This window comes from Oncorhynchus mykiss, chromosome 12 (assembly GCF_013265735.2).
Source record: "Oncorhynchus mykiss isolate Arlee chromosome 12, USDA_OmykA_1.1, whole genome shotgun sequence".
In the NCBI taxonomy this organism is placed as follows: Eukaryota; Metazoa; Chordata; class Actinopteri; order Salmoniformes; family Salmonidae; genus Oncorhynchus; species Oncorhynchus mykiss.
The window spans coordinates 28,656,943-28,684,705 of record NC_048576.1 but is presented as its reverse complement, the minus strand read 5'-3'; the positions used below and the strand labels follow the sequence as shown (position 1 = coordinate 28,684,705).

The 27,763-nt window shown below is 41.5% G+C and overlaps 1 protein-coding gene across 2 annotated transcripts; it reads left to right on the top strand.

Moving 5' to 3' along the window:
• Positions 1-10,295: 10,295 nt before the first annotated feature.
• LOC110537354 (protein FAM76B) lies at positions 10,296-17,978 on the top strand. Of its 2 annotated transcripts, none has more exons than XM_021623318.2 (10): positions 10,296-10,770; positions 11,759-11,823; positions 11,929-11,983; positions 12,104-12,259; positions 12,357-12,535; positions 12,774-12,824; positions 12,988-13,089; positions 13,319-13,454; positions 16,395-16,496; positions 16,845-17,978. In XM_021623318.2, exons 1-10 carry the CDS (start codon positions 10,684-10,686, stop codon positions 16,932-16,934), a joined length of 1,023 nt encoding a protein of 340 aa, XP_021478993.1. In that variant the 5' UTR covers positions 10,296-10,683; the 3' UTR covers positions 16,935-17,978. The 2 variants fall into 2 exon arrangements, with proteins under 2 accessions (XP_021478993.1, XP_021478994.1); XM_021623319.2 differs by having other exon boundaries at positions 10,301-10,770; positions 12,988-13,065.
• Positions 17,979-27,763: the final 9,785 nt, after the last annotated feature.

Here is a 27,763-nt window from a genome sequence, read left to right as displayed (position 1 = left end):
TCTAGGGACAATTAGGAGGCCTGCGTCTTGTGACCGTAGCGTACGTGTAGGCATGTATGGCAGGACCAAATCAGAGAGATAGGTAGGAGCAAGCTCATGTAATGCTTTCTGGGTTAGCAGTAAAACCTTGAAATCAGCCCTTGCCTTGACAGTAAGCCAGTGTAGGGAGGCTAGCACTGGAGTAATATGATCACATTTTGTGGTTCTAGTCAGGATTCTAGCAGCCGTATTTAGCACTAACTGAAGTTTATTTAGTGCTTTATCCAGGTAGCCGGAAAGTAGAGCATTGCAGTAGTCTAATCTAGAAGTGACAAAAGCATGGATTAATTTTTCTGCATCATTTTTGGACAGAAAGGTTCTGATTTTTGCAATGTTACGTAAATGGAAAAAAGCTGTCCTTGATATGTTCTTCAAAAGAGAGATCAGGGTCCAGAGTAACGCCGAGGTCCTTCACAGTTTTATTTGAGACGACTGTACAACCATTAAGATTAATTGTCAGATTCAACAGACGATATCTTTGTTTCTTGGGACCTAGAACAAGCATCTCTGTTTTGTCCGAGTTTAAAAGTAGAACGTTTGCAGCCATCCACTTCCTTATGTCTGAAACACATGCTTCTAACGAGGGCAATTTTGGGGCTTCAGCATGTTTCATTGAAATGTACAGCTGTGTGTCATCCGCATAGCAGTGAAAGTTAACATTATGTTTTCGAATGACATCCCCAAGAGGTAAAATATATAGTGAAAACAATAGTGGTCCTAAAACTGAACCTTGAGGAACACCAAAATTTACAGTTGATTTGTCAGAGGACAAACCATTCACAGTGACAAACTGATATCTTTCCGAAAGATAAGATCTAAACCAGGCCAGAACTTCTCCGTGTAGACCAATTTGGGTTTCCAATCTCTCCAAAAGAATGTGGTGATCGATGGTATCAAAAGCAGCACTAAGGTCTAGGAGCACGAGGACAGATGCAGAGCCTCGGTCTGATGCCATTAAAAGGTAATTTACCACCTTCACAAGTTCAGTCTCAGTGCTATGATGGGGTCTAAAACCAGACTGAAGCATTTCGTTTACATTGTTTGTCTTCAGGAAGGCAGTGAGTTGCTGCGCAAAAACCTTTTCTAACATTTTGGAGACGAATGGAAGATTCGATATAGGCCGATAGTTTTTTTATATTTTCTGGGTCAAGGTTTGGCTTTTTCAAGAGAGGCTTTATTACTGCCACTTTTAGTGAGTTTGGTACACATCCAATGGATAGAGAGCCGTTGATTATGTTCAACATAGGAGGGCCAAGCACAGGAAGCAGCTCTTTCAGTAGTTTAGTTGGAATAGGGTCCAGTATGCAGCTTGAAGGTTTAGAGGCCATGATTATTTTCATAATTGTGTCAAGAGATATAGTACTAAAACACTTGAGTGTCTCTCTTGATCCTAGGCCTTGACAGAGTTGTGCAGACTCAGGACAACTGAGCTTTGAAGGAATACGCAGATTTAAAGAGGAGTCCGTAATTTGCTTTCTAATAATCATGATCTTTTCTTCAAAGAAGTTCATGAATTTATTACTGCTGAAGTGAAAGCCATCCTCTCTTGGGGAATGCTGCTTTTTAGTTAGCTTTGCGACAGTATGGTACACATCCGGTGGATAGAGAGCCGTTTATTATGTTCAACATAGGAGGGCCAAGCACAGGAAGCAGCTCTTTCAGTAGTTTCAGTAGTTTAAGAGAAAGGGATGTTGTGCACCCTCCAACCAGTGGCACCACTCCTCAAGGGCCAGCTTGATGGCGAGGAGTTCTCTGTTCCCCACATCGTAATTCCTCTCAGTGAAGGATAACTTCCTGGAGAAGACGGCACAGGGATGTGATTTTGTAGGTGTTCCCACTCGCTGAGAGAGTATTGCTCTCTCAGGCTACCACCTCCAGGGTGAAAGGAAGGGTCAGATCAGGTTGGCGAAGGGCAGTAGCTGAGGTGAAGAGGCGTTTCAAGTTGTTGCAAGCAGTCAGGGCGGTATCAGTCCATTGAAGGGTCCAGTCTTTTGGCTGGTAAGGGCAGTGAGGGGAGCGGCAGTAGAACTGAAGTTCTGAATGAACCGGCGATAGTAGTTGGAGAACCCAATGAAACGGAGTTCCTTACGGTGGTGGGTTTGGGTCCGTTACTGACGGCGGTGACTTTGTTCTCCTCCATGTTGACCCCTCCAGGTGTCAGTACGAAGCCGAGGAAGTTTACAGAGGTTGCATGGAAGGTGGTATTTTCAGTCTTCACATAAAAGGTTATAGTCAAGGAGCCGTTGAAGAACCTTTTGCACATGCTGTGGGAGTGGGAGTAAATCAGGATGCCATCAATGTAGACGATGAGAAAGCGGTTGATCATATCTTGGAAAATCGCGTTCATAAAAGATTGGAAGACGACAGGGGCGTTAGCAAGGCCGTAGGGCATGACCAGGTTTTCATAGTGCCCTCGTGCGATAAAGGCTGTCTTCTATTTGGTCGCCTTCACGTATACAGACAAGGTTATATGCACTTCGCAGGTTGAGTTTTGTATAGATGTTGGTGCAGCCCACTTGTTCAAGGGTCGCTGGGATCAGAGGAAGAGGGAAACGGTTATTGACCGTGACCGTGACCAATAGCACAGTCCCCTGGGTGATGTGGAGGGTTTGATTTTGCTGAAGAGATTGCTGTACTGGGCGTATTCAGATGGTATGGTGGGTGCCACTTCAGAGGCAGAGTCCTCAATGGTGGTGGCTTTGCAGGGTATGCTGAGACGACTGGTGAAGCAGGTAGAAGACCAAGACAGTAGCTCACCTTGTCGCCACGAGATGGCAGGGTCGTGACGACAAAGCCAGGGGAGTGGCTGTTTGGGGGATGAGAGTTCCATGAGTTGAATGGTTTCGGTGTGGAAGTCTCCAATCTGGAGGGTGACGCTCTCCAAATGAAGCCTGTGCCCAATGGCTGCCCGTCCAGGTTGTTAATCCTTAACCTTTTTTGGGTAGGGGGCAGTATTTTCACATCCAGATGAAAAGAATGCCCAAAGTAAAACTACCTGTTACTCAGGCCCAGAAGCTAGGATATGCATATAATTGGTAGATTTCTGATAGAAAAAACTCTGAAGTTTCTAAAAACTGTTAAAATTATGTCTGTGAGTATAACAGGCAGGCGAAACCCCGAGGACAAACCATCCCTCCCCCCAAAAAATTCAGCCTTCCACTGTTTCCAATGGCTTTCATGTTTATTTTGAGGCGAAGTCCTCCCAGACTGCAGTTCCTAGGGCTTCCACTAGATGTCAACAGTCTTTAGAAAGAGTTTCAGGATGGTTTTTGGAAATATGAGTTAGAAGTTGTAGTTTTTCTAAGTGGCTCCCATTTTGGCTGTAGAGTTTCCATGCGCATGGGTGAAAGCGCTTTCTTTTATTTATCTCTGGTAATGAACATACTATTCTCCGTCTTAAATTTGATCATTTATTTACGTATTAGGGTACCTGAGGTTTGATTATAAATATTGTTTGACTTGTTTGGATAAGTTTATTGCTAACGTTTGGGATTCATTTTGTATGCATTTTGAAGGAGGGAAACTGGTGGATATTGAATGAAGCGCGCCAGCTAAACTGAATTTTTATGGATATAAAGAAGGACTTTATTGAACAAAAGGACCATTTGTGATGTAACTGGGACTTTTTGGAGTGCCAACAGAAGAAGATCTTCAAAGGTAAGGCATTTATTATATCGCTATTTCTGACTTTCGTGTCGCACCTGCCTGGTTGAAATGTATTTTTCATGTTTTTGTATGCAGGCCGCTGTCCTCAGATAATCGCATGGTGTGCTTTTGCCGTAAAGCCTTTTTGAAATCTGACACAGCGGCTGGATTAACAAGAAGTTAAACTTTATTTTGATGTATAATACTTGTATTTTCATGAATGTTAAATATTTATATTTCTGTCATTTGAAATTCGCGCTTTGCTACCATCCCACCTCCCCATAAGAAGTTAAGGGGTGACAGGTGTTAGATCAATGTCAAGCTCTTGTACTAGCTGGTGATCAATAAAATTACCTGCTGCTCCCAAGTCTATCAAGCCCTCTACGTACTTAGTAACCCCCTTCACGGTTATCAATACTGGGACGGAGAATTGATTCTGGGAGATATTTATAAATAAGGACATGCGTGCCAGCGGAGGGACCCTTCTCATCTCTCTGTGTGGGGCGAACAGGGCAATGGCTGAGTAGATGATCTTTCCCTCCACAGTATAGTCAGAGCCCTTCTTTGATCCGCCTTTGACGTTCGATACACAGGAGAGGAGCATGGTCCAACTGCATGGCTCTCGAAGACTCGGATGGGATGACGGAATCATGGAAAGACAAGGTTTTGGGTTTCTGGGTGGCAGAGTTCTTCGGCGATGAGGTGGTCGATGGAGATGGACATACGGATGTATTGATTTAAATCCTGAAGGTCACCTCTACAGGCCAGCTCCGCCTGAAGTTCCCTGTTTAGCCCTGTTGAGCCCTCTTCGGTAGACGGTAAGTAAAGTAGCCTCACTCCATCCACCCCCTGCAGCCATGGTGCGGAACTCGAGGGCAGCTGAATTGCGTCCTTGTTGAAGTCCTATAGGACGACCGGAAGAGGGTGTGGAAATGGGTCTCAGATACCAGTTCTGTGCTGTTGGCAGTCCATATGACAGCTGCCCAATCCAGGGCTTTGCCTGTGAGTAGAGACACAACAAAATCCACCTTGCTCTTGTCGGTGGCGAAGTTAGTGGGGTTGTGCTCAATGCATTTGCTGCATTGCATCAGAAATCCCTGACATTTCCCAGGTGAACCGTCATATTTTCCAGGCATGGATATGAATGGAGGAGGGCTATGGGTTACGATACCTGGCATCGGAGGAGTAGTTAGCCAGCCTGCCAGCATAGTGGAGTCTGCCACTAGCACAGTCAGTGTAGTCAGCTCAGCTATCCCCATTGAGACCGTGTCTGTGCCTCGACCTAGGTTGGGCAAAACTAAACATGGCGGTGTTCGCCTTAGCTATCTCACTAGGATAAAGTCCTCCTCCATTCCTGTCATTATTGAAAGAGATCATGATACCTCACATCTCAAAATAGGGCTACTTAATGTTAGATCCCTTAATTCAAAGTCAATTATAGTCAATGAACTAATCACTGATCATAATCTTGATGTGATTGGCCTGACTGAAACATGGCTTAAGCCTGATGAATTTACTGTGTTAAATGAGGCCTCAACTCCTGGCTACACTAGTGACCATATCCCCTGTGCATCCCGCAAAGGCGGAGGTGTTGCTAACATTTACGATAGCAAATTTCAATTTACAAAAAAAAAAAATGACGTTTTCGTCTTTTGAGCTTCTAGTCATGAAATCTATGCAGCCTACTCAATCACTTTTTATAGCTACTGTTTACAGGCCTCCTGGGCCATATACAGCGTTCCTCATTGAGTTCCCTGAATTCCTATCGGACCTTGTAGTCATAGCAGATAATATTCTAATCTTTGGTGACTTTAATATTCACATGGAAAAGTCCACAGAACCACTCCAAAAGGCTTTCGGAGCCATCATCGACTCAGTGGGTTTTGTCCAACATGTCTCTGGACCCACTCACTGTCACAGTCATACTCTGGGCCTAGTTTTGTCCCATGGAATAAATGTTGTGAATCTTAATGTTTTTCCTCATAATCCTGGACTATCGGACCACCATTTTATTACGTTTGCAATTGCAACAAATAATCTGCTCAGACCCCAACCAAGGAACATCGAAAGTCATGCTATATATTCACAGACAACAAATTCACGTGATGTCCTTCCAGACTCCCTCTGTCTACCCAAGGACGCCAGAGGACAAAAATCAGTTAACCACCTAACTGAGGAACTCAATTTAACCTTGTGCAATACCCTAGATGCAGTTGCACCCCTAAAAACTAAAAACATTTCTCATAAGAAACTATCTCCCTGGTACACAGAAAATACCTGAGCTCTGAAGCAAGCTTCCAGAAAATTGGAACGGAAATGGCGCCACACCAAACTGGAAGTCTTCCGACTGGCTTGGAAAGACAGTACCGTGCAGTACCGAAGAGCCCTTACTACTGCTCGATCATCCTATTTTTCCAACTTAATTGAGGAAAATAAGAACAATCCGAAATTCCTTTTTGATACTGTCGCAAAGCTACAGTAATTAAAAAGCAGCACTCCCCAAGAGAGGATGGCTTTCACTTCAGCAGTGATAAATTAATTAACTTCTTTGAGGAAAAGATCATGATTATTAGAAAGCAAATTACGGACTCCTCTTTAAATCTGCGCATTCCTTCAAAGCTCAGTTGTCCTGAGTCTGCACAACTCTGCCAGGGCCTAGGATCAAGAGAGACACTCAAGTGTTTTAGTACTATATCTCTTGACACAATTATGAAAATAATCATGGCCTCTAAACCTTCAAGCTGCATACTGGACCCTATTCCAACTAAACTACTGAAAGAGCTGCTTCCTGTGCTTGGCCCTCCTATGTTGAACATAATTAACGGCTCTCTATCCACCGGATGTGTACCAAACTCACTAAAAGTGGCAGTAATAAAGCCTCTCTTGAAAAAGCCAAACCTAGACCCAGAAAATATAAAAAACTATCGGCCTATATCGAATCTTCCATTCCTGTCAAAAATGTTAGAAAAGGCTGTTGCGCAGCAACTCACTGCCTTCCTGAAGACAAACAATGTATATGAAAAGCTTCAGTCTGGTTTTAGACCCCATCATAGCACTGAGACTGCAATTGTGAAGGTGGTAAATTACCTTTTAATGGCATCAGACCGAGGCTCTGCATCTGTCCTCGTGCTCCTAGACCTTAGTGCTGCTTTTGAAGTTCTTGCCTGGTTTAGATCTTATCTGTCGGAAAGATATCAGTTTGTCTCTGTGAATGGTTTGTCCTCTGACAAATCAACTGTAAATTTCGGTGTTCCTCAAGGTTCCGTTTTAGGACCACTATTGTTTTCACTATATATTTTACCTCTTGGGGATGTCATTCGAAAACATAATGTTAACTTTCACTGCTATGCGGATGACACACAGCTGTACATTTCAACGAAACATGCTGAAGCCCCAAAATTGCCCTCGCTAGAAGCATGTGTTTCAGACATAAGGAAGTGGATGGCTGCAAACTTTCTACTTTTCAACTCGGACAAAACAGAGATGCTTGTTCTAGGTCCCAAGAAACAAAGAGATCTTCTGTTGAATCTGACAATTAATCATAATGGTTGTACAGTCGTCTCAAATAAAATTGTAAAGGACCTCAGCGTTACTCTGGACCCTGATCTCTCTGTTGAAGAACATATCAAGACCATTTCAAGGACAGCTTTTTTCCATCTACAACATTGTAACATTGCAAAAATCAGAAACTTTCTGTCCAAAAATGATGCAGAAAAATTAATCCATGCTTTTGTCACTTCTAGGTTAGACTACTGCAATGCTCTACTTTCCGGCTAAACTTTAGTTAGTGCTAAATACGGCTGCTAGAATCCTGACTAGAACCCCCAAAAATATCATATTACTCCATTGCTAGCCTCCCTACACTGGCTTACTGTCAAGGCAAGGGCTGATTTCAAGGTTTTACTGCTAATCTACAAAGCATTACATGGGCTTGCTCCTACCTATCTCTCTGATTTGGTCCTGCCGTACATACCTACACGTACGCTACGGTCACAAGACGCAGGCCTCCTAATTGTCCCTAGAATCTCTAAGCAAACAGCTGGAGGCAGGGCTTTCTCCTATAGAGCTCCATTTTTATGGAATGGTCTGCCTACCCATGTAAGAGACGCAAACTCTGTCTCAACCTTTAAGTCTTTACTGAAGACTCATCTCTTCAGTGGGTCATATGATTGAGTGTAGTCTGGCCCAGGAGTGGGAAGGTGAACGGAAAGGCTCTGGAGCAACGAACCGCCCTTGCTGTCTCTGCCTGGCCGGTTCCCCTCTTTCCACTGGGATTCTCTGCCTCTAACCCTATTACAAGGGCTGAGTCACTTGCTTACTGGGGCTCTTTCATATCGTCCCTAGGAGGGGTGCGTCACTTGAGTGGGTTAAGTCACTGATGTGATCTTCCTTTCTGGGTTGGCGCCGCCCCTTGGGTTGTGCCGTGGCGGAGATCTTTGTGGGCTATACTCAGCCTTGTCTCAGGATGGTAAGTTGGTGGTTGAAGATATCATTCTAGTGGTGTGGGGGCTGTGCTTTGGCAAAGTGGGTGGGGTTATATCCTTCCTGTTTGGCCCTGTCCGGGGGTGTCCTCGGATGGGGCCACAGTGTCGCCTGACCCCTCCTGTCTCAGCCTCCAGTATTTATGCTGCAGTAGTTTATGTGTCGGGGGGCTAGGGTCAGTTTGTTATATCTGGAGTACTTCTCCTGTCCTATTCGGTGTCCTGTGTGAATTTAAGTGTGCTCTCTCTAATTCTCTATTTCTCTCTTTCTTTCTCTCTCTCGGAGGACCTTAGCCCTAGGACCATGCCTCAGGACTACCTGACATGATGACTCCTTGCTGTCCCCAGTCCACCTGGCCGTGCTGCTGCTCCAGTTTCAACTGTTCTGCCTTATTATTATTTGACCATGCTGGTCATTTATGAACATTTTAACATATTGGCCATGTTCTGTTATAATCTCCACCCAGCACAGCCAGAAGAGGACTGGCCACCCCACATAGCCTGGTTCCTCTCTAGGTTTCTTCCTAGGTTTTGGCCTTTCTAGGAAGTTTTTCCTTGCCACCGTGCTTCTACACCTGCATTGCTTGCTGTCTGGGGTTTTAGGCTGGGTTTCTGTACAGCACTTTGAGATATCAGCTGATGTACGAAGGGCTATATAAATACATTTGATTTGATTTAGGGATAGGCTGGCGGAGAAGATGGCAGATTTCCTCCATACCCTCCTCTTGCTGGGTTAGGCGCCGCTGTAGCTCCGCTGAATCCATTACGTTTTTAGGTTAGGTATTCTGTAATGAATACTCAGGGAGAAAAGGTGTAGATTCATTCGCAGAGCACGGCAGGTGTTAATTTTGCCTTCACTAAAGGCAGGAATCGTGGTCACAGGCAGGCAAGGGTCATACACAGGTAGGCAAACTGGCAGGAATCAAAACTAGGACTGAAGGCTATAACTGGTTCACACAAACGAGCTAGGAAAAGGCTCAGTAGAGTCAAAACGAACAATACATTAAATGTGTCTACCTTGTACAATTAAAAGATCTAATAGTAACACAGCACATGTATATTCTAGTTACTTAGTTTCCAAATTCATCTTATCACAAATTGAGGTAACTCTAACCTAATGTAGGAGTCGTAAAAGAAACGCCTGAAACTAGATCCCCTACATACTGGTCTTAACAAGGAGGTTCTCTCCTGTACTGTTCAACCAATCCATTAAATGTGGAGGTGGAGTTAAGATGGAGTGTTGCCTTGTTTATGGGTAGTCACTAGTTACCACAACCATAAACCTTGCCTATTTCAAAGATTTCTCTTCTTAAAACCTGATTTGAAACCTAACCACGCTGCTAAGTTTATGCATAATTCTAACCTTAAATTAAGACCAAAAAGCTAATTTTAGTTTCCATGAATTTGCCCAAAAGCTGAACACGCGTCACAAGGTCTCTTTCCAATTCCCCTGAAAACCGGAACATTCGGTTGTTGGGTTTCTGTAGGGTTTTGTCTAGAAGGGATACAGCTTTTGTCAAAACTTTTCATAGCAGGTTTAGGAAAATTTACGCAGCACGTTGGGAGATTTAACGTAGCAGGTTAGATCATTTCCCCCCTCCTTTATTTAACCAGGTAGGCCAGTTGAGAACAAATTCTCATTTACAACTGCGACCTACATTAAGAAAAAATGCAAGAAACGACTTTTGACGTTGTATCCCATCTAGAAAAATTGTATCCCATCTAAACATGGCCACTCGGCAGAGGCTATTGGAATCGGAGATTATATATTATATTGACAAGATGACTGAACTAACAATTGAAATACATGTTTTCATGAAGTAACCATTCTAGCCAATGAGTGTTCAGATACGCGTGTGAACAACTGGCAAAAACTATGTAGTTTTTCTCAAATTGGCTGGAAGGCCACGTGCATCCACTTATGTCAGTACATTTGTAATAGTCTAAACATTACCAAACTATTATTCGATCAGGCCTCACGTAATTCGAAAGTCTCATATACAAAACAAATCCTCTCGCTTTCTGGTGGAACTTAATCATTCAGTCTTGTTTTATTCTCTGATTGGCTTCTGTGTTTCAAAATGCAAAGTCCCGCGCACTAATAATATGTCATGATTGGCTTATCTTTCTTTCTTTTCTAGTCGTCCGCATCCGGTATGAATGACGCCGCCGCGGATACAAAAAAAGAGAAAGGGAAAAAAGCTAGGAGAATTGCTAGCTAAGATCAGCGTTAAATATTTTACTCGTTTTTATATTTTGAGAATCCATTATCAGCTGTTTTGACTACCGATGTTAACTAACTCATGTTAGCTAGCCAACAGAAAGAGATGATAGATATTTGAGAACATTTAGCTGTTTTATTTAGCATTAGCCTAGCTAACTATTATTAGCTAGCTGGCTAGCTACATGCTTAGCTAAATAGCTACGGAGGAAATAGTTAAGACGGCACGCTGTCTAGGTGACTACATATTTCACTCTATTTGTTTTTATCTGTGACTTTTTGTTAATCTTGGTGAGAATGGCAACAACGGCCCTCTACGCGTGTACGAAGTGTAACCAGCGGTATCCGTTCGAAGAACTGTCGCAGGGACAGCAGCTGTGCAAGGTTTGGACTGGAGGTGTGGGTGCTAGCTAGTTGTGGGCGCCTGCTATTTAGTTAGCCCAAATCTGGCAATATGAATGGTTAAGTTAACTAACGTTACTGTACTATTACAGACGTATACGTGTTTCACGCGTGTTTAGACTGCTACCTGGATGTATAATTCCAAGGTCTCTGGCCACATTCAGCCCTTATAGCAAGTGATAATTATGTAACCGCTATATCATTGCAACATGTCTGGGACGCAAATGGCATCCTCGTTAGCTGGATAATATACAATGGGACTATACAATGTATCCGCGAGTTGTTTTCTCACCGAAGTGTCCGCTGGGTGTAACAGACAAAATAATGTCAGATGAACTTGTGTTATTAACTAGCGTTATCTATTTTCACATTGCATCGTCCATGACCTGTTCAGTTGTCATTAGTTTACACTTCATGCCACTTACAAGTCTATTTTATCATGTAGTCTAACTACCGGCATTTACAAAACTGAATTCCAGTGGGCTCAATGTAGCATTCCTCTTCGGCCTGTAGGGTAGGCTATGTTCCACAGAAATTCAAAATGGAATGGGCAAAAATCGAGTTATAATTCCAGTGGCAAATTATTATTTTTTATTAAAACATTTTGCTATTCATGCTGGTGCGTTGTAAATACATATTTGCCATAAGCTCACCACCACACACACAGGTTTTCAAGCTTTCTGCCCAGATTGACTAAATAAAAGGTTTGTTGTAAATACTTCCCATTCATGGTAAATAATAATGAACAAATGGTTAACACTAAATAAAGGCAGACAAAGGTGTTTTGACAGGTAGGACAAACAACTCATGATTGAGGGTTTTTAATAACTAAGTTATTAGTGTTATTGCCAACATTATTATTATTTTTTAAACACGGTTATACACGATTATATTTATATTTTGTCCTTGAAAGAGCTTTATAAACATTTGAAGAGATGAATCACTAATGCTTTGTTTCTTGTGTCAACAGGAGTGTCGCATCGCTCATCCCATCGTCAAGTGTACATACTGCAGATCAGAGTTTCAGCAGGAGAGGTGAGTTCTGCTCCAGCACCTGGTATTCTTATTCCATTCTTAATATAGTGAAAACATTGGTTTCAGGACGTTGTTGTGATTTCTCTTTACCGTTCTTTATTCCAGCAAAACAAACACCATTTGCAAGAAGTGTGCACAGAATGTAAAGCAGTTTGGGACAGTATGTTTGACTTGAATTATCTGTTTATAATTGTACATTATGTACTGATTGACTCAGTTCTGGTTAAGCTGGCCAAAATGTGCAAACGCAGGTTGAAATAGTCTTCTGTTTCCCACATAGCCCAAACCCTGCCAATACTGTAACATCATTGCTGCTTTCATCGGGACAAAGTGTCAGCGTTGCACCAACTCAGAGAAGAAGTATGGCCCTCCACAGACCTGCGAGCAGTGCAAACAACAGTGCGCATTTGACCGCAAGGAGGAGGGCAGGAGAAAGGTAGGCACAGATTCCTGCTGCATTGGTACCCTGACATGCATGTTGTTCAACACTTGCGTATTCACTATCCTCCACTGTCCTGTGTGTGTTGTGTCAGGTGGATGGGAAACTGCTGTGCTGGCTGTGCACTCTGTCCTACCGACGTGTACTGCAAAAGACCAAGGAGCAGAGGAAAGGCTTCAGCTCCTCCCACTCCAACTCCTCGCTCAACGAGAAGGACCACCACTCCAGACAGCACCATCACCACCAGCAGCAAAGACACAGCAGCTCACACAAGTAGGCCCTGGCGCCACAGCCCTCTCCTCTACATGTTAGTCCTTTACATCCTCTGTAATGCAGGTCTCTGCTCTGTCACAATACTATATATGTATTGTGCTGAACAGGCACTTTTTGGAAGGATGTAGGGGTCTGAGTAATGATGTATGTGTCAAATATCAGAAGAAACATCTTGAAAGATGAAATTACATAACTTGGTTTTTGTTTGTGTGTGTATTTTCTTGTCTCTGTGTTGTAGACTCAGTGGGAGCTTAAGTCCAGAGCAGGAGCAGGGAATGTGGAAGCAGAGGTGACTTACCACCTCTTTCTGAATCACATTCCCTAGTGTTTTGACTTATGACAAGCCCATTTGCTTAGTTATGCAATGTATTTTAACTATGGGGCAATCTGGGATGAGTTCTGTTTTTGATGGAGCCTCTGTGGCTTAAGTTGTGTGTTGGTTCTCCCTTCAGCCATAAATCGTCTTCGATCCAGAAGGATACCCCAAAGAAGAAACCAAAACTGGAGATGAAGCCATCCAACGGGGACAGGTACGAGAGGAGTTTCAATCAGATGTAAGGAGTTACAAACTCGTTCTAACTTTTTGAAGTAAACAGGGCTGAACATCCAGTATGTACCTGACACTTATTTTTGGCCTTCTTGGTTCTAACACATATCTGTGATGGTTGCCATCAAGGTGTTGGTGGAGCAGGTAAAGTTGGCCGGTGTGAAAAAGATCTCCAAACAGGTATTTTCATTTTTCTGCCACCCTAACTTGTTTTTTTCCTTGCTCTCTCCCTGCAGTAGTTCAATCACCCAATCTATGGATTCTGGAGGAACGGACAACTTCATTCTGATCAGCCAGCTGAAAGAGGAAGTGATGTCATTAAAGAGAATGCTTCAGCAGAGGGATCAGACAATGCTGGAGAAGGACCGAAAGGTACATGCCTAACTAATAGAGATATACCTAAACCTATTCATTCCAGGGTTTTTCTTTATTTGTACCTTTTTCTACATTGTTGAATAATAGTGAAGACATCAACTATGAAATGACACTCATGGAATCAGGTAGTAACCAAAGTGTTAACCTCTCTGGGATATTCGGGACGGTAGCGTCTCACCCCGCCAACAGCCAGGGAAAGTGCAGGGCGCCAAATTCAAAACAACAAAAATCTCATAATTAAAATTCCTCAAGCATACAAGTATTTTACACCATTTTAAAGATACAATTCTCGTTAATCCAGCCACAGAGTCTGATTTCAAAAAGGCTTTACAGCGAAAGCACCACAAACGATTGTTAGGTCACCACCAAGTCACAGAAACACAGCCATTTTTCCAGCCAAAGAGAGGAGTCACAAAAAGCAGAAATATAGATCAAATTCATCACTAACCTTTGATGATCTTCATCAGAAGACACTCATAGGACTTCATGTTACAGAATTCATGTATGTTTTGTTTGATAAAGTACATATTTATATCCAAAAATCTCGTTTTACATTGGCGTGTTATGTTCAGTAGTTCCAAAACATGCGGTGGTTTTGCAGAGAGCCACGTCAATTTACAGAAAGACTCATAATAAAAATAGATAAAAGATACAACTATTATACATGGAACTTTAGATAAACTTCTCCTTAATGCAACCGCTGTGTCAGATTTCAAAGAACTTTATGGAAAAAGCATACCATGCAATAAGCGCTCGGAGACCAAAACAGCCAGAGATATCCGCCATGTTGTGGAGTTAAAATTTGTCAGAAATAGCATTATAAATATTCACTTACCTTTGACGATCTTCAGAATGCACTCCCAATAATCCCAGTTCCACAATAAATGTTTGATTTGTTCGATAAAGTTCATTTATGTCCAAATACCTCCTTTTGTTAGCGTGTTTGGTAAACAAATCCAAGCGCGCTTGCAAGTCCAGCGGAAAGGTCGGACGAAAAGTCCTAAAAGTTATATTACAGGTCGTAGAAACATGTCAAACGAAGTATAGAATCAATCTTTACCATGTTTTTATCATAAATCTTCAGTAATGTTCCAACCGGAGAATTCCTTTGTCTGTAGAAAAGCAATCCCCTCTCATTCGGTCCCACTTCACAGTAGAAGCCACAAACAAGGTTCTAAAGACTGTAGACTTCTAGTGGAAGCCTTAGGAAGTTCAAAATGACCCCACGGACACTGTATATTGGAATGACAGAGTTGAAAATCTACAATCCTCCGATTTCCCACTTCCTGGTTGAATTTTTCTCAGGTTTTCGCCTGCCATATGAGTTCTGTTTATACTCAGACATTCAAACAGTTTTAGAAACTTCAGTGTTTTCTGTCCAAATATTCTAATTATATGCACATTCTTCTAGCTTTTATGGCTGAGTAGCAGGCAGTTTACCCTCTGCACCTTATTCATCCAAGCTACTCAATTACTGCCCCCCCAGTCACCAAGAAGTTAAACAAATCAAAATATATTTGAGATTCTTCAAAGTAGCTACCCTCTGCCTTGATGACAGCTTTGCATTATCTCAACCAGCTTCATGAGGTAATCCATTTCAATTAACAGGTTTGCCTTATTAAAAGTTTTATTTGTGGAATTTCTTTCCTTAATGCGTTTGAGACAATAGTTGTGTTGTGACAAGGTAGGGTTGGTATACAGAAGATAGTCCTATTTGGTAAAAGACCAAGTCCATATTATGGCATGAACAGCTCAAATAAGCGAAGAGAAATGACAGTCCATCATTACTTTGACTGACCTTCATGTCTTAATCTGGAAAATTAAGAACTTTGAAAGTTTCTTCAAGTGCAGTTGCAAAAACCATCAAGTGCTATGATGAAACTGGCTCTCATGAGGACCGCCACAGGAAAGGAAGATCCGGAGTTACCTCTGCTGCAGAGGATAAGTTCATTAGTTACCAGCCTCAGAAATTGCATCCCTAAGTGCTTTAGTGTTCAAGTAATAGACACATCTCAACATCAACTGTTCAGAGGAGACTGTGTGAATCAGGCCTTCATGGCTGAATTGCTGCAAAGAAACCACTACTAAAGGACACCAATAATAAGAAGAGACTTGTTTGGGCCAAGAAACACGAACAATGGACATTAGAGTGGTGGAAATCTGTCCAAATTTGAGATTTTTGATTCCAACTGCTGTGTCTTTGTGAGATGCAGAGAAGGTGAACGGATGATCTCTACATGTGTGATTCCCACTGTAAAGCATGGAGGTGTGGGGGTGCCCTGCTGGTGACACTGTCTGTGATTTATTTAGGATTCAAGGCACACTTAACCAGCATGGCTGCCACAGCATTCTGCAGCAGTAAGCCATCCCATCTGGTTTGGGCTTAGTGGGACTATAATTTGTTTTTCAACAGGACAATGACCCAACACACCTCCAGGCTGTGTAAGGGCTACTTTACCAAGAAGGAGAGTGATGAAATTCTGCATCAAATAACCTGGCCTCCACAATCACCTGACCTCAACCCAATTGGGATGAGTTGGGCTGCAGAGCGATGGAAAAGCAGCCAACAAGTGCTCAGCATATGTGGGAATTCCTTCAAGACTGTTGGAAAAGCATTCCAGGTGAAGCTGGTTGAGAGAATGCCAGGAGTGTGCAAAGCTGTCAAGACAGAGGGTGGCTACTTTGAGGAATCTCAAATGTAAAATATATTTTTGATTTAACACTGACATGATATGTGTTATTTCATAGTTGATGTCTTCACTATTATTCTACAATGTAGAAAATAATACAACTGAAGAATAATTAGAATAAGTAGGTGTCCAAACTTTTGACTGGTACTCATACACACTTCTAAACTTTTTTTATGTGAAATTTGACTTTTGGTCATGTTGTATTCATTAGATTGTCTGCCTCTTTTTTATTTTTTTGTACTTCTAGCTCACAGAGCTCAAGGCAGACTTCCAGTACCAGGAATCCAACATGAGGGTGAAGATGAACAACATGGATAAGGCACACAAAGAGTCCATGGAACAGCAACAGGTAGACTAGAAATTTCCATGCATGCCTTTACAAGAAAAAAACCTGACATCTTGTGAGCCATTGGCTACATTTACACGGTTGGCCCAATTCAGATCATTTGCCCAATTATTGGCAAATGGGTTGATCTATTAGTGGAAAAAGATCAGAATTGGCTGTCTGTGTAAACGCAGCCATTGAGACAAGTTCCAACCCAATATGTTGACCTTTAGCCCCTCAAGTGCATGGGATTCAAACAACTTTCCTAAGAAAGAGGCACAGTAGGATGTAATCAAACACTACTAGCTTGTGCGGTAAATGCTTTCATTAAACATAGATGGTTACATACTCACTACTTTTCTTTTACTACAGGCCAAAAATCGGGATCTGCTAAAACAAGTGGCCGCACTCTCAAAGGGCAAGAAGTTTGACAGAACAGGGAGTTCACTGCTGTTACCGTAACGACAAGCCCACCCAACCACAGCTTGGAGGGGCTTTGTTGTTTTAACACTGTGAAAGGCTGATGCCTTTCCCCTCTCCTTTCTGTTTTCTCAATTTTGATTATTTTCAGTTTTCTTCATTGGAAAACCTGGTGAACATGCTGTACATGGAAATTCTCTTTCATGTTGACATGACAATAAGAATGCGTCCTCATGTTTTGGCCCCAAGTTAATTTTTTTTTATCTGGCTGTGACTGTGGATGGAGGGAGGAGAGAGCCTCGTTAACACTGCCTGGGTCCAGCAGCATGGTTTGCGCAAGGTGGAAAAGATTGCCAACATCACAGAACCAAGTTGATTTTTATATATGTCATGGAATTATTTATTCAATTGTCTTTCTTAGTGTTTTCTCACCACATACTCTGAGCATTTACCAGGGTTTGGGGGATTTTTGTCTTCAACAGCAACTTTCTCTTAACATATTAGTTATATTTTTCTAATTGGACATAATTATGGAATAGGTTCTCTCCTCATTGGAGAGACCCTTCTCAACTTACTATGTATGCAAATGTTAAAATAGTGTCCAACCACAGCGTTGCTGGCCAGCAGCGGAGACTTCTCTCGGCGTTAAAGTCTAAAAACCATCAACTCTTTGAGAGATTTTTAAACCTTGTTATTTAGAGACACCTCCCGGCTGCCCTCTTTCTCACTGTGACAGCTGTAGTGCTTTGCTGTTTCTCTGTAGTGGAACGATTGTAATACTGCATGACTTAGTGCCATATACAGGTTGGCATTGTGGTCTCATGTACTTTTAGACTTTTGTCCTTTTTTTATCACATGTAAAGGTATTACAGGGGTCAGCCTATGTATTTAAAATGTGTAACTTGTATCGGTTTTAGTGAGTATGTGTAGGCTGGGTAATTATATGTAGAATATGGTTTTTAAAGGAACACAACTTTCACTTTACAGCTCTGGACCAAACTGGTTTCATACTGTGGCGTACAGATCACTTTTGTACTTTTTTTCCAAACCCAATGTTTAAAAAAATATTAAATCTGGTTAAACATGTTTTGGTTTTTATTTGTTGCATTCTCAGCAATGAGTGGCTCTCTACTATTGTGCCCTGTATCATTCCTTCATAATACTGTCAGACCCACCCAAACACCACCATATTGTGCCTGTACGTTTTCCTGTTCCACCAGAGCTGGCGTACGTGTCAAATGATATTCAAGGTTTGACCACTAGGTGGCACTTGTTTGCTTTATTCTATAAAATCTGACATGCTGATTCAGACATTGCTCTACATTCAATGGGTGCATTGGACAGTCGACTTTAAAGGTGAGTCCAGACTGATTGATCTACAAATTAGCTTGCATCACAAATAACTACTCAATATTAATTATTGATTATTGATTGTGTCACAATTTACTAGGGCTGGAAATTGCCAGGGACCTCACGATATGTTATCACGATACTAAAGTCCCAATATGATAGGCTAATGAATTGCGATTGGATAGTAATAAAATTAGTATTTGATGTTCCAAACATTGCTCACCATTTGTCTGATGCAGAGAGACATGAGGATGAGTTTGGATCAGCAGCGCCTCTTCAACCTCAGGAGGCTGAAGAAATTTGGCTTGTCACCAAAAGCACTCACAAACTTCTACAGATGCACAATCGAGAGCATCCTGGCGGGCTGTATCACCGCCTGGTACGGCAACTGCTCCGCCCTCAACCGTAAGGCTCTCCAGAGGGTGGTGAGGTCTGCACAACGCATCACCGGGGGCAAACTACCTGCCCTCCAGGACACCTACACCACCCGATGTCACAGGAAGGCCATAAAGATCATCAAGGACATCAACCACCCGAGCCACTGCCTGTTCACCCCGCTATCATCCAGAAGGCGAGGTCAGCACAGGTGCATCAAAGCTGGGACCGAGAGACTGAAAAACAGCTTCTATCTCAAGGCCATCAGACTGTTAAACAGCCACCACTAACATTGAGTGGCTGCTGCCAACACACTGACACTGACTCAACTCCAGCCACTTTAATAATGGGAATTGATGGGAAATGATGTAAATATATCACTAGCCACTTTAAACAATGCTACCTTATATAATGTTACTTACCCTACATTATTCATCTCATATGCATACGTATATACTGTACTCTATATCATCGACTGTATCCTTATGTAATACATGTATCACTAGCCACTTTAAACTATGCCACTTTGTTTACATACTCATCTCATTTGTACATACTGTACTCGATACCATCTACTGTATCTTGCCTATGCTGCTCTGTACCATCACTCATTCATATATCCTTATGTACATATTCTTTATCCCCTTACACTGTGTATAAGACAGTAGTTTTGGAATTGTTAGTTAGATTACTTGTTGGTTATTACTGCATTGTCGGAACTAGAAGCACAAGCATTTCGCTACACTCGCATTAACATCTGCTAACCATGTGTATGTGACAAATAAAATTTGATTTGATTTGATTTGGATCAGTCATGGGGAAAGAAAGCTGAAAACAAATTGGCTCTATTAAAAAAGAGCAAAAATAATATCCTGATATGTAACTGGGTATTTTTCACCCATCACTACAATTTACCCATGATCACAGTTTGGATGGTCTGAAACTAATCTAATATTACCTGAGGCTTTTCCAAAGAAGACCGATAGAGAATTCTTTATATCTGTCCAATTGTGGCATCTGAGGTGAAGGGCGGTGCCAGTGAGGCCATCTCCATTTTGAAGTAGTCAATTTCCTTCTGATAGTTCTGAGTTGGCAAACAAACTGAAAGGGTACACATTGCCACCTGGAGTGTTTGAACAGATATAAAGCCAAGGTTGTTGATTTACTACTACCTGTAGTTATAAAATGTTTGATCATGAGAATAATTCATTGGCTGATGACCTGGATGGAATTATATGATGCTCCCTAATCCCATAGGAAGACCCACCCAGTTGACTACTTCAAAATGACGAATATCCTCAATGGCGCTGCCCATGCTAAAACTTTAAGGCACTAAAGTCCTCTTTCACCTTTGGATTTGTTTTGTCTTAACCCTACAACAAGGGCCTTTTCTCAATTGGATTTGCACAACTCCTGCGTCCTGTCTCCTCCGTCCTCTCTTGCCTCTTGAAAAAAGTCAAAGATAATCGAGGCGAATGAACGTAGACGAAAATGTGCTTGTGAGATGATCCTTCACTTGCGAGTCATCAAATGACATTTACAGGGGTGGTTCCCAAAATAAATGTGTAAAGTGATCAAACTAATTAAGGTAGGTAGGCATATCGTTTTTAAATGTGCACATGCTTTTCTCCTTTGAAAATACAACAGCTGATTCAAAGGGTGTATGGCAGGTATCAAAACTCTTCCACGGTAGGATACACTTGTGCTTCCTCACCAAAAGGAGGCTATCAAGGAGGGGAGGACAATCTTCTGTTTAGCATACTCCTCAACCATTTATCAATTTACAGGTGATGGAGGAGAGCGGACGGAGGACAGACTTTTGCCCAAATGAGAAAATGCCAGGGAATCAGCACAGTGGAATTTTGGGAGATTCTCAATTGGTTTGATCAACTCTTCCATCCTCACCTCCTTTTGAAAAAGGTAAATGGTAGTCGAGGGGAGGAGAGGAAAGTAGAAACAAATGGACATCATGCAAATTACGTTTCCAGTGGTGGAGTCCTCAATTAATTGTGTAAAGTAGTAAAAATACATTTAGCTAGTTGTGATAAACATTTTATAGATAAAAGGATAAAAAGCATATTGTTTTTGAAATATATGCATGCTTTCTCCTCCGTGTAAACAACAGCTGATTCAAAGGGGGTGTGGCGGATCTCTAAATTCTTCCCCAAAGGACTCAGGTAGGATACTCTTGTGCTTCCTCAGCGGAAGGAGGCTGCCAAGGAGGCGAGGACACTCCTCCGTTTGCCTACAAACGAACTGATATTCTCCTCAACCACTTATAGGTTTCCTGGTCACAGAGGAGAGAGGACGAAGGAGTCAAGGAGAGGACAGTCTTTTTCTCAAGTAAGAATCTCCCTTAGACTTGTGATTTCAATCAAAAAAGTTATGTGAGTGCAGAGAGAAGGTGCCCAACATTGAAGGCCTGTCATCCCATGTCACTTTGTTTAGAACAAGTTTTCGCAATTCTATTTACATATGTTATCTGCTAGTCATTCAAAATGGTATGCACAAACAGCAAACACATTGCAGTCTATGGATCAGGTAGTTCAGCCCTGTAGAAGGACATAGGCTTCAGAAGGGTCAGTTGGGCTGAAGTAAGGGTCAACAGTCCAGAATGTGGGTCAATGCAGGTATGAATGTGGATCAATGCATTGGGGTCTACACTCGGGTCCTCTTGACTGAGGCAGTATTATCTATATGGATGCTTCTTTTCTCCTCCCCCTTTACTGCTCTCCCTGTCAGAATTTATTGGTGATGTCAATGACCTACCCCAACAACAGAATGGTGTGGGCGTTTACTAGTCATTAAAAATATTAATGTAGACCACTGATCGGCCAGCTTAGCTAATGAAGCAGGATGGCATTCTCTTTTAGGAAATAGCAAGCATTTTTTAAACTTCTGTTTAGATTCAAGTTTGAGGTGGGGATTTTGAAGTGTTTTTTCTCCAATTTATGCTTTGACCACAAATACGAGTATAAGACTAGTCAACAGCATTTTTGGGGTATGGGTTAACAGAATATTAACTTTTAAAAAGGATATTTTCACAGTTACTTTAAGAGTTACATTTTATGTAAAGTAGATGTAACTTAGACCCAATATATGTGGCCCCACATTTATAGTTTTAGATTCTGTTTTATTATGCCCTTTACAATTTACAAAATCCGCCGGGATCATTTTGCACTATTACAATGGTTCTTATGGAATTTACTGTTGATAATACACTATGTTGTCCTTCAGCCTTCCAATAATGTAAGGATAATACAATTATTACTGACAGCTTGACAAAAGCCATACAGTTAACACAGCCTTAACTAGAGAAACAGCAGGTGAATGTCCAAGTTTAATCTGCTCAAACTCATGCAGAGAAGAGAGAACAGCAGTACGTATTCACAGAGCTCTGACAGAAAGAAAGGCACTCTGGATCTGTTCACAAAACAGGAAGTGAATACTTCTGCCAAGAAAACCTGAATCAGACCAACATATTTTTGTATATTCACAAGAACCACATTACATAAGTCTCAACAATAATGAGACTTAAAACTTTATGAACAAAGGCACACTAAAGCTTTGTTATTCATTGTATGAACTGAATTGTGGCCAGGCATTGAACCTTGATTGCTGAGATATGAAGTAGGAGTTGTTTATGAATTTGATTGTTATACTGCGATGTGTTGTAATGCATAATATAGTCATCCTCACACAGTATAGGAAGTACTGAGAATCTGATATCCAATCAGAAGCCACTCGCTCCTGCCAGCTACCAATCTGAACTTCCTCTGTGTCACTGTCCAGCAATGGAAACAAAATATTTTATTGCTTTGAAAAATTCTCAGCGGTTAGGTATGCTCACTGTACGGTGCAGACATATCTGTGGGGCAGACTGTAATATGCATAAACACAAATTGCAATATAGCCAAGCTATTTCCGCATAACCTCCCAAACACCTAGCTAACAGGGTCTGGAAATCAGTCTCTTGCTCTAGCCACAGCCAGTGATCTGGGTCTGGGTTTCCCAGTGAGCTCAGACAGGCTTCATTGTGTTGGAGGACCCTGTGGGATGATAAGATGTATTATTTTGTTGCTGCCAGTGGGACTGAGTGTTGTGTAAACCAGCCAATGAGGGTCAGGCAGTGCAATGCCTGATGACAGAGTTTAGAGTTTGAAAGTAAACCAGCTACAAAGGAACTGGAAGAAAGGTGCACATTCAATACCCACCTATTGGAAGCAAAATGAGAAGCATATGTGTCCTGTAGTAGGGACAGGTTTAACGAAGGACACAAACTACCCACTGGGTACAGAAGTCACTTTACGGTATAGCTTTGATTTACATTTGGTTGAGTTGACATCTAACGTTAATTCAACGAGAAATCAACAAAATAATTCACAGTGTCATTGGATTTATGTTCAAACTTAGGGGGAAAAAAACACAATGCCCTTATGTTAATGACTTTTTACAAATCCAATCAGTTTTGCATGTTGAGTCAACGTCATCACAGATTATTTTGGTTGAAATGTCTTGGGAAAAAACGTTGATTCAACCAGATTTTGTCCAGTGGGTAGCTTCAGTGCCACAGAGAGATTATAATGTATGCGACACACAGCAGCACTGACCAAATAGAGGGGTTACAGTTCTTTCAGAAAGTATTCAGACCCCTTGACTTTTTCCACATTTTGTTACGTTACAGCCTTATTATAAAATGGATTACATATACAATATTTACACACAATAATCCCATAATGACAAAGCCAAAACAGGTTTTTAGAAATGTTTGCTAATGTGCAAAACTCAAAACTATGAGTCTTGAAATGTTGCTCAGGTGCATCCTGTTTCTATTGATGACATTTGAGGTGTTTCTACAACTTGATTGGAGTCTACCTGTGGTAAATTCAATTGATTGGACATGATTTGGAAAGGCTCAGACCAGTCTATACAAAGGCCCCACAGTTGACAGTGCATGTCAGAGCAAAAACCAAGCCATGAGGTCGAAGGAATTGTCCATAGAGCTCCGAGACAGGAGCACAGATCTGGGGAAGGGTACCAAAACATGTCTTCAGCATTGCAGGTCCCCAAGAACACAGTGGCCTACATCAAGTTTGGAACCACCAAGACTATTCCAAGAGCTGACCACCCGGCCAAACTTAGCAATCAGGGGAGAAGGGCCTTGATCAGGGAGGTGACCCAGAACCTGATGTTCACTGACAGAGCTCCAGAGTTCCTCTGTGGAGATAGGAGAACTTTCCAGAAGGACAACCATCTCGGCAGAACTCCACCAATCAGGCCAGACGGAAGCCACTCCTCAGTAAAAGGCACATGACAGCCTGTTTGGAGTTTGCCAAAAGGCACTTAAAGGACTCAGACTATGAGAAACAATATTCTCTGGTCTGATGAAGCCATGATTGAACTCTTTGGCCTGAATGCCAAGCGTCGCATCTGGAGGAAACCTGGCACCATCTGTACGGTGAAGCATGGTGGTGGCAGCATCATGCTGTGGGGATGTTTTTCAGCAGCAAGGACTGAGAGACTAGTCAGGATCGAGGCAAAGATGAACGGAGCAAAGTACAGAGAGATCCTTGATGAAAACCTGCTCCAGAGAGCTCAGGACCTCAGGCGAAGGTTCACCTTCCAACATGTTAATGACCCAAGGACGCAGCCAAGATAACGCAGGAGTACCTTCGGGAAAAGTCTCTGAATGTCCTTGAGTGGCTCAGCCAGAACCCGGGTATGAACACGATTGAACATCTCTGGAGAGACCTGAAAATAGCTGCGCAGCGATACTCCCCATCCAACCTGACAGAGCTTGAGAGGATATGCAGATAAAAATGGGAGAAACTCCCCAAATACAGGTGTGCCAAGCTTGTAGCTTAATACCCAAGAAGACGCAAGGCTGTAATCGCTGCCAAAGGGGCTTCAAAAAAGAACTAAGTAAAGGGTCTGAATACTTATATAAATGTGATATTTCATTATTTTATTTTTTATATACATTTGCAAACATTTCTAAAAACCTGTTTTTGCTTTGTCATTATGGGATGTTTTGTGCAGACTGACCATTTTCACTGTAGCTTTCGGCTGGAAAGTCTCTCAGTTTACAGCATTGTAAATGTCGGATTTCTTACTGGGTAACACTTTTTGCTTGTTTGAAGCAAGCTCTCGCACGGCAGATTTACAGTGTATATGAAAACCCAAGCTGAAATCCAGATTAGTGTCAAATTCAATAATACACATTGAATTACACCTGAATAAACAATTGTGACTAGTTTGAAATATTGAGACTATAAGATGTCATATGTATAACTCTTTATCTTTGTATGGGAGGAGCCAGGAATCAATGACACAGCCAATCAGATAATGCCAACATGACATGAGGGCTTGAGTATTTTTCTCTCCAGTTATTCTTACAGTATTAGTACAGCATAGTGATCACCTACAGTACAATGAAGGTCTTCAATTCCCCCAACATACAGTATATAAATACTCTGGATGTTTGCAGCTGTACACAGCCCATCTGTAAATAGCCCATCCAACCAACTACCTACCTCATCCCCATATTTGTTTTTGTTGTTCTGCTCTTTTGCACACCAGTATTTCTACTTGCACATCCTCATCTGCACATATATCACTCCAGTGTTAATTGCTAAATTGTAATTACTTCGCCACTATTGGCCTATTTATTGCCTTACCTCCTTACTTAATTTTCACACACTGTATACAGATTTTTCTTTTGTGTTATTGACTGTACACTTGTTTATCCCATGTGTAACTCTGTGTTGTTGTTTTTGTCGCACTGCTTTGGTTTATCTTGGCCAGGTTGCAGTTGTAAATGAGAACTTATTCTCAACTGGCCTACCTGGTTAAATAAAGGTGAAATAAAAAATATAAAAATACAATTTTGGAAGATAAGTGCAGATACAGATACACTCAAGTGTAAAATTTTTCAAATTAAAGGCCTGTACTGTGTATGTACAACCCATTCACATAGCATTACAAACAGTAAATAATAATCTAAATGTCACTCTTCTTAGAAAAAGGACGACGACGACAACAACAATAGTCGGGATGAAATACTAAGCAGTGAGAATTTTGGGTGAGCCAGTTGTTGAATGACCTTTGATCAAGACTTTGAATGACCTTTGATACATACTTGATGGAGCACATTTCAGTTTCATGGCTAATGATTAGTAATTGTTTTTTTATAGGGAGATTTAAAGAATTTTACTTTACAAATATAAGTGGGAAAGCCAAACTCAAAGCCTAATGCAGAGGGATAATGAGCAGTAGAGCACCTAAGCCAGAGTCACCTGGTATCGCCTGCTGAGACTCCCTGGCAATGAGGTGGAGGAGATTGTCCCTTACTACCTTTTGACCTGTCACCTTTTCAATCAGTTAAGTACAAAACAATGTAGATTGTTCCAAAAGAGATAATTCCAAAAGAGAATGAAAGGGAGAAACTGATTGCATCAGTGGCACTCATAAGATTCCCAGTGTTGGGGAGTAGTTTACTACATATAGTTCAACTAGTAATTAAACTAGTTTGCAGTAGCTTGGTTCAAATGTACATCGTGTTTTCTGTAGATAATTGCTTTTTTGCTCAAATAAAAGATGGGTGAAGTAGGCAAGAATGTCCTTTATTTTCAGGCATCAGACCAGCCTAATTCTCCCTTGAAACATTGTTTTTGTGTTTAATAGCATAAATTACACATTATGTTATTGCATTTTGTATTCGATGACATTTCAGATTTAGATATGAGAATTTTACGAAGTAGTCAAAGTAGCTTTAGTTAAGTAAACTGTTTTTCTCAAAGGTAGCTTTAGTGTAGCTTAACTTCTTCCAGTGTGTAGGAATTGGTAGCTTGGTAAACTATATTTTCAGAGTAGCTTTCCCAACACCCATATTTAGGGGTTCACAGCGAGGCTGTCAAACCTATTTTTATTCTTACAATTTTTTTCTCTTGACATGGTCAAATAACTCAAGTACAGATTGGTAACTTTTTTCTAATTTGGTACACAGAAACTAGAGGCCTTGAGTAACTTGGTAAAAACAAAATGGCACGATTTGCCTATAGGTGGGTATCACTAGCAGGCCCGCTAGTTTCTCGAAGCTCCGCTACAGCTAGCTTCACAGTTGGGTGCACAGTTCGCATATGCCGGTGTAGGTTGTGCGTAGAACCGGATTTATATGAGATTTTGTTTTGGCAAATTCTACACTGTGCTCTAACATAGTCTACATTATTAAAATGCATCCACATGCTACTGTGCTTCCGACTCATTTTCCAGCTGTTGTTTTCACAGCTGTCCGTCCTCTCTCTCCTCGCTGCTAAATGTGTGACTGTGAGCGAGTTGGCTCGGCCCTCACGCATCTTTGGTTCATTGGTTGACACTGTGTGTCTGATTGACAGGAACAACAGGTAAGGCTGTTAGTCTGAGCAGACAGTCTGAAAGAATGTGTTGAACATTTAGGCCTATATATTTGATTTCTTTGTTTATTCTTTGAATTTGTTAATTCTATTCATTTAAATCTTTTGATTATTCATATTTAATGTTTTTATATTTTTATAAATATATTTGGCTCTTTTGATCTGCGAGCCGGCTCCCAACGTTCACCACAAGAGCTGGATCTTAGAGCCGACTCGTTCGCGAACGACCCATCACTACCACTCAATGGCTGCACCCCTACACAGTCATGTAAAATACATAGATTAGGGCCTAATTCATTTATTTCAATTGACCGATTTCTTTATATGAACTGTAACTCAGTAAAATCTTCCAAATTGTTCCATTTTGCGTTTATATTTTTGTTTAGCATAGTTCACTACTCCCCAGCCCTGGGTGAGACTTGAAAGGAAGAAGAGAGAGGAGGTGAAAGATGATGAGACATGTCTTTACATGTCTGTGGGGCTGGATTAGTCAAGATTTCTGCTGAGTGGTTTTGTTACCACTGCTGCTCTCTTTGTTTGCTGACTCAATGTTGTACTTACTTGTATGAAATATTTTCTGCTTCCTCAACTAATAATGCATTTCAAATTAAAGAGAATTTACAGCATACCAGCAGAAAGTATGGTGACTCACGTCAGACTTACCAGTACTATACACGAAAAACAAAAGCAGGATCCTTCCTTTATGTCTGTATTTATTTATAGTTTTTAGTATAA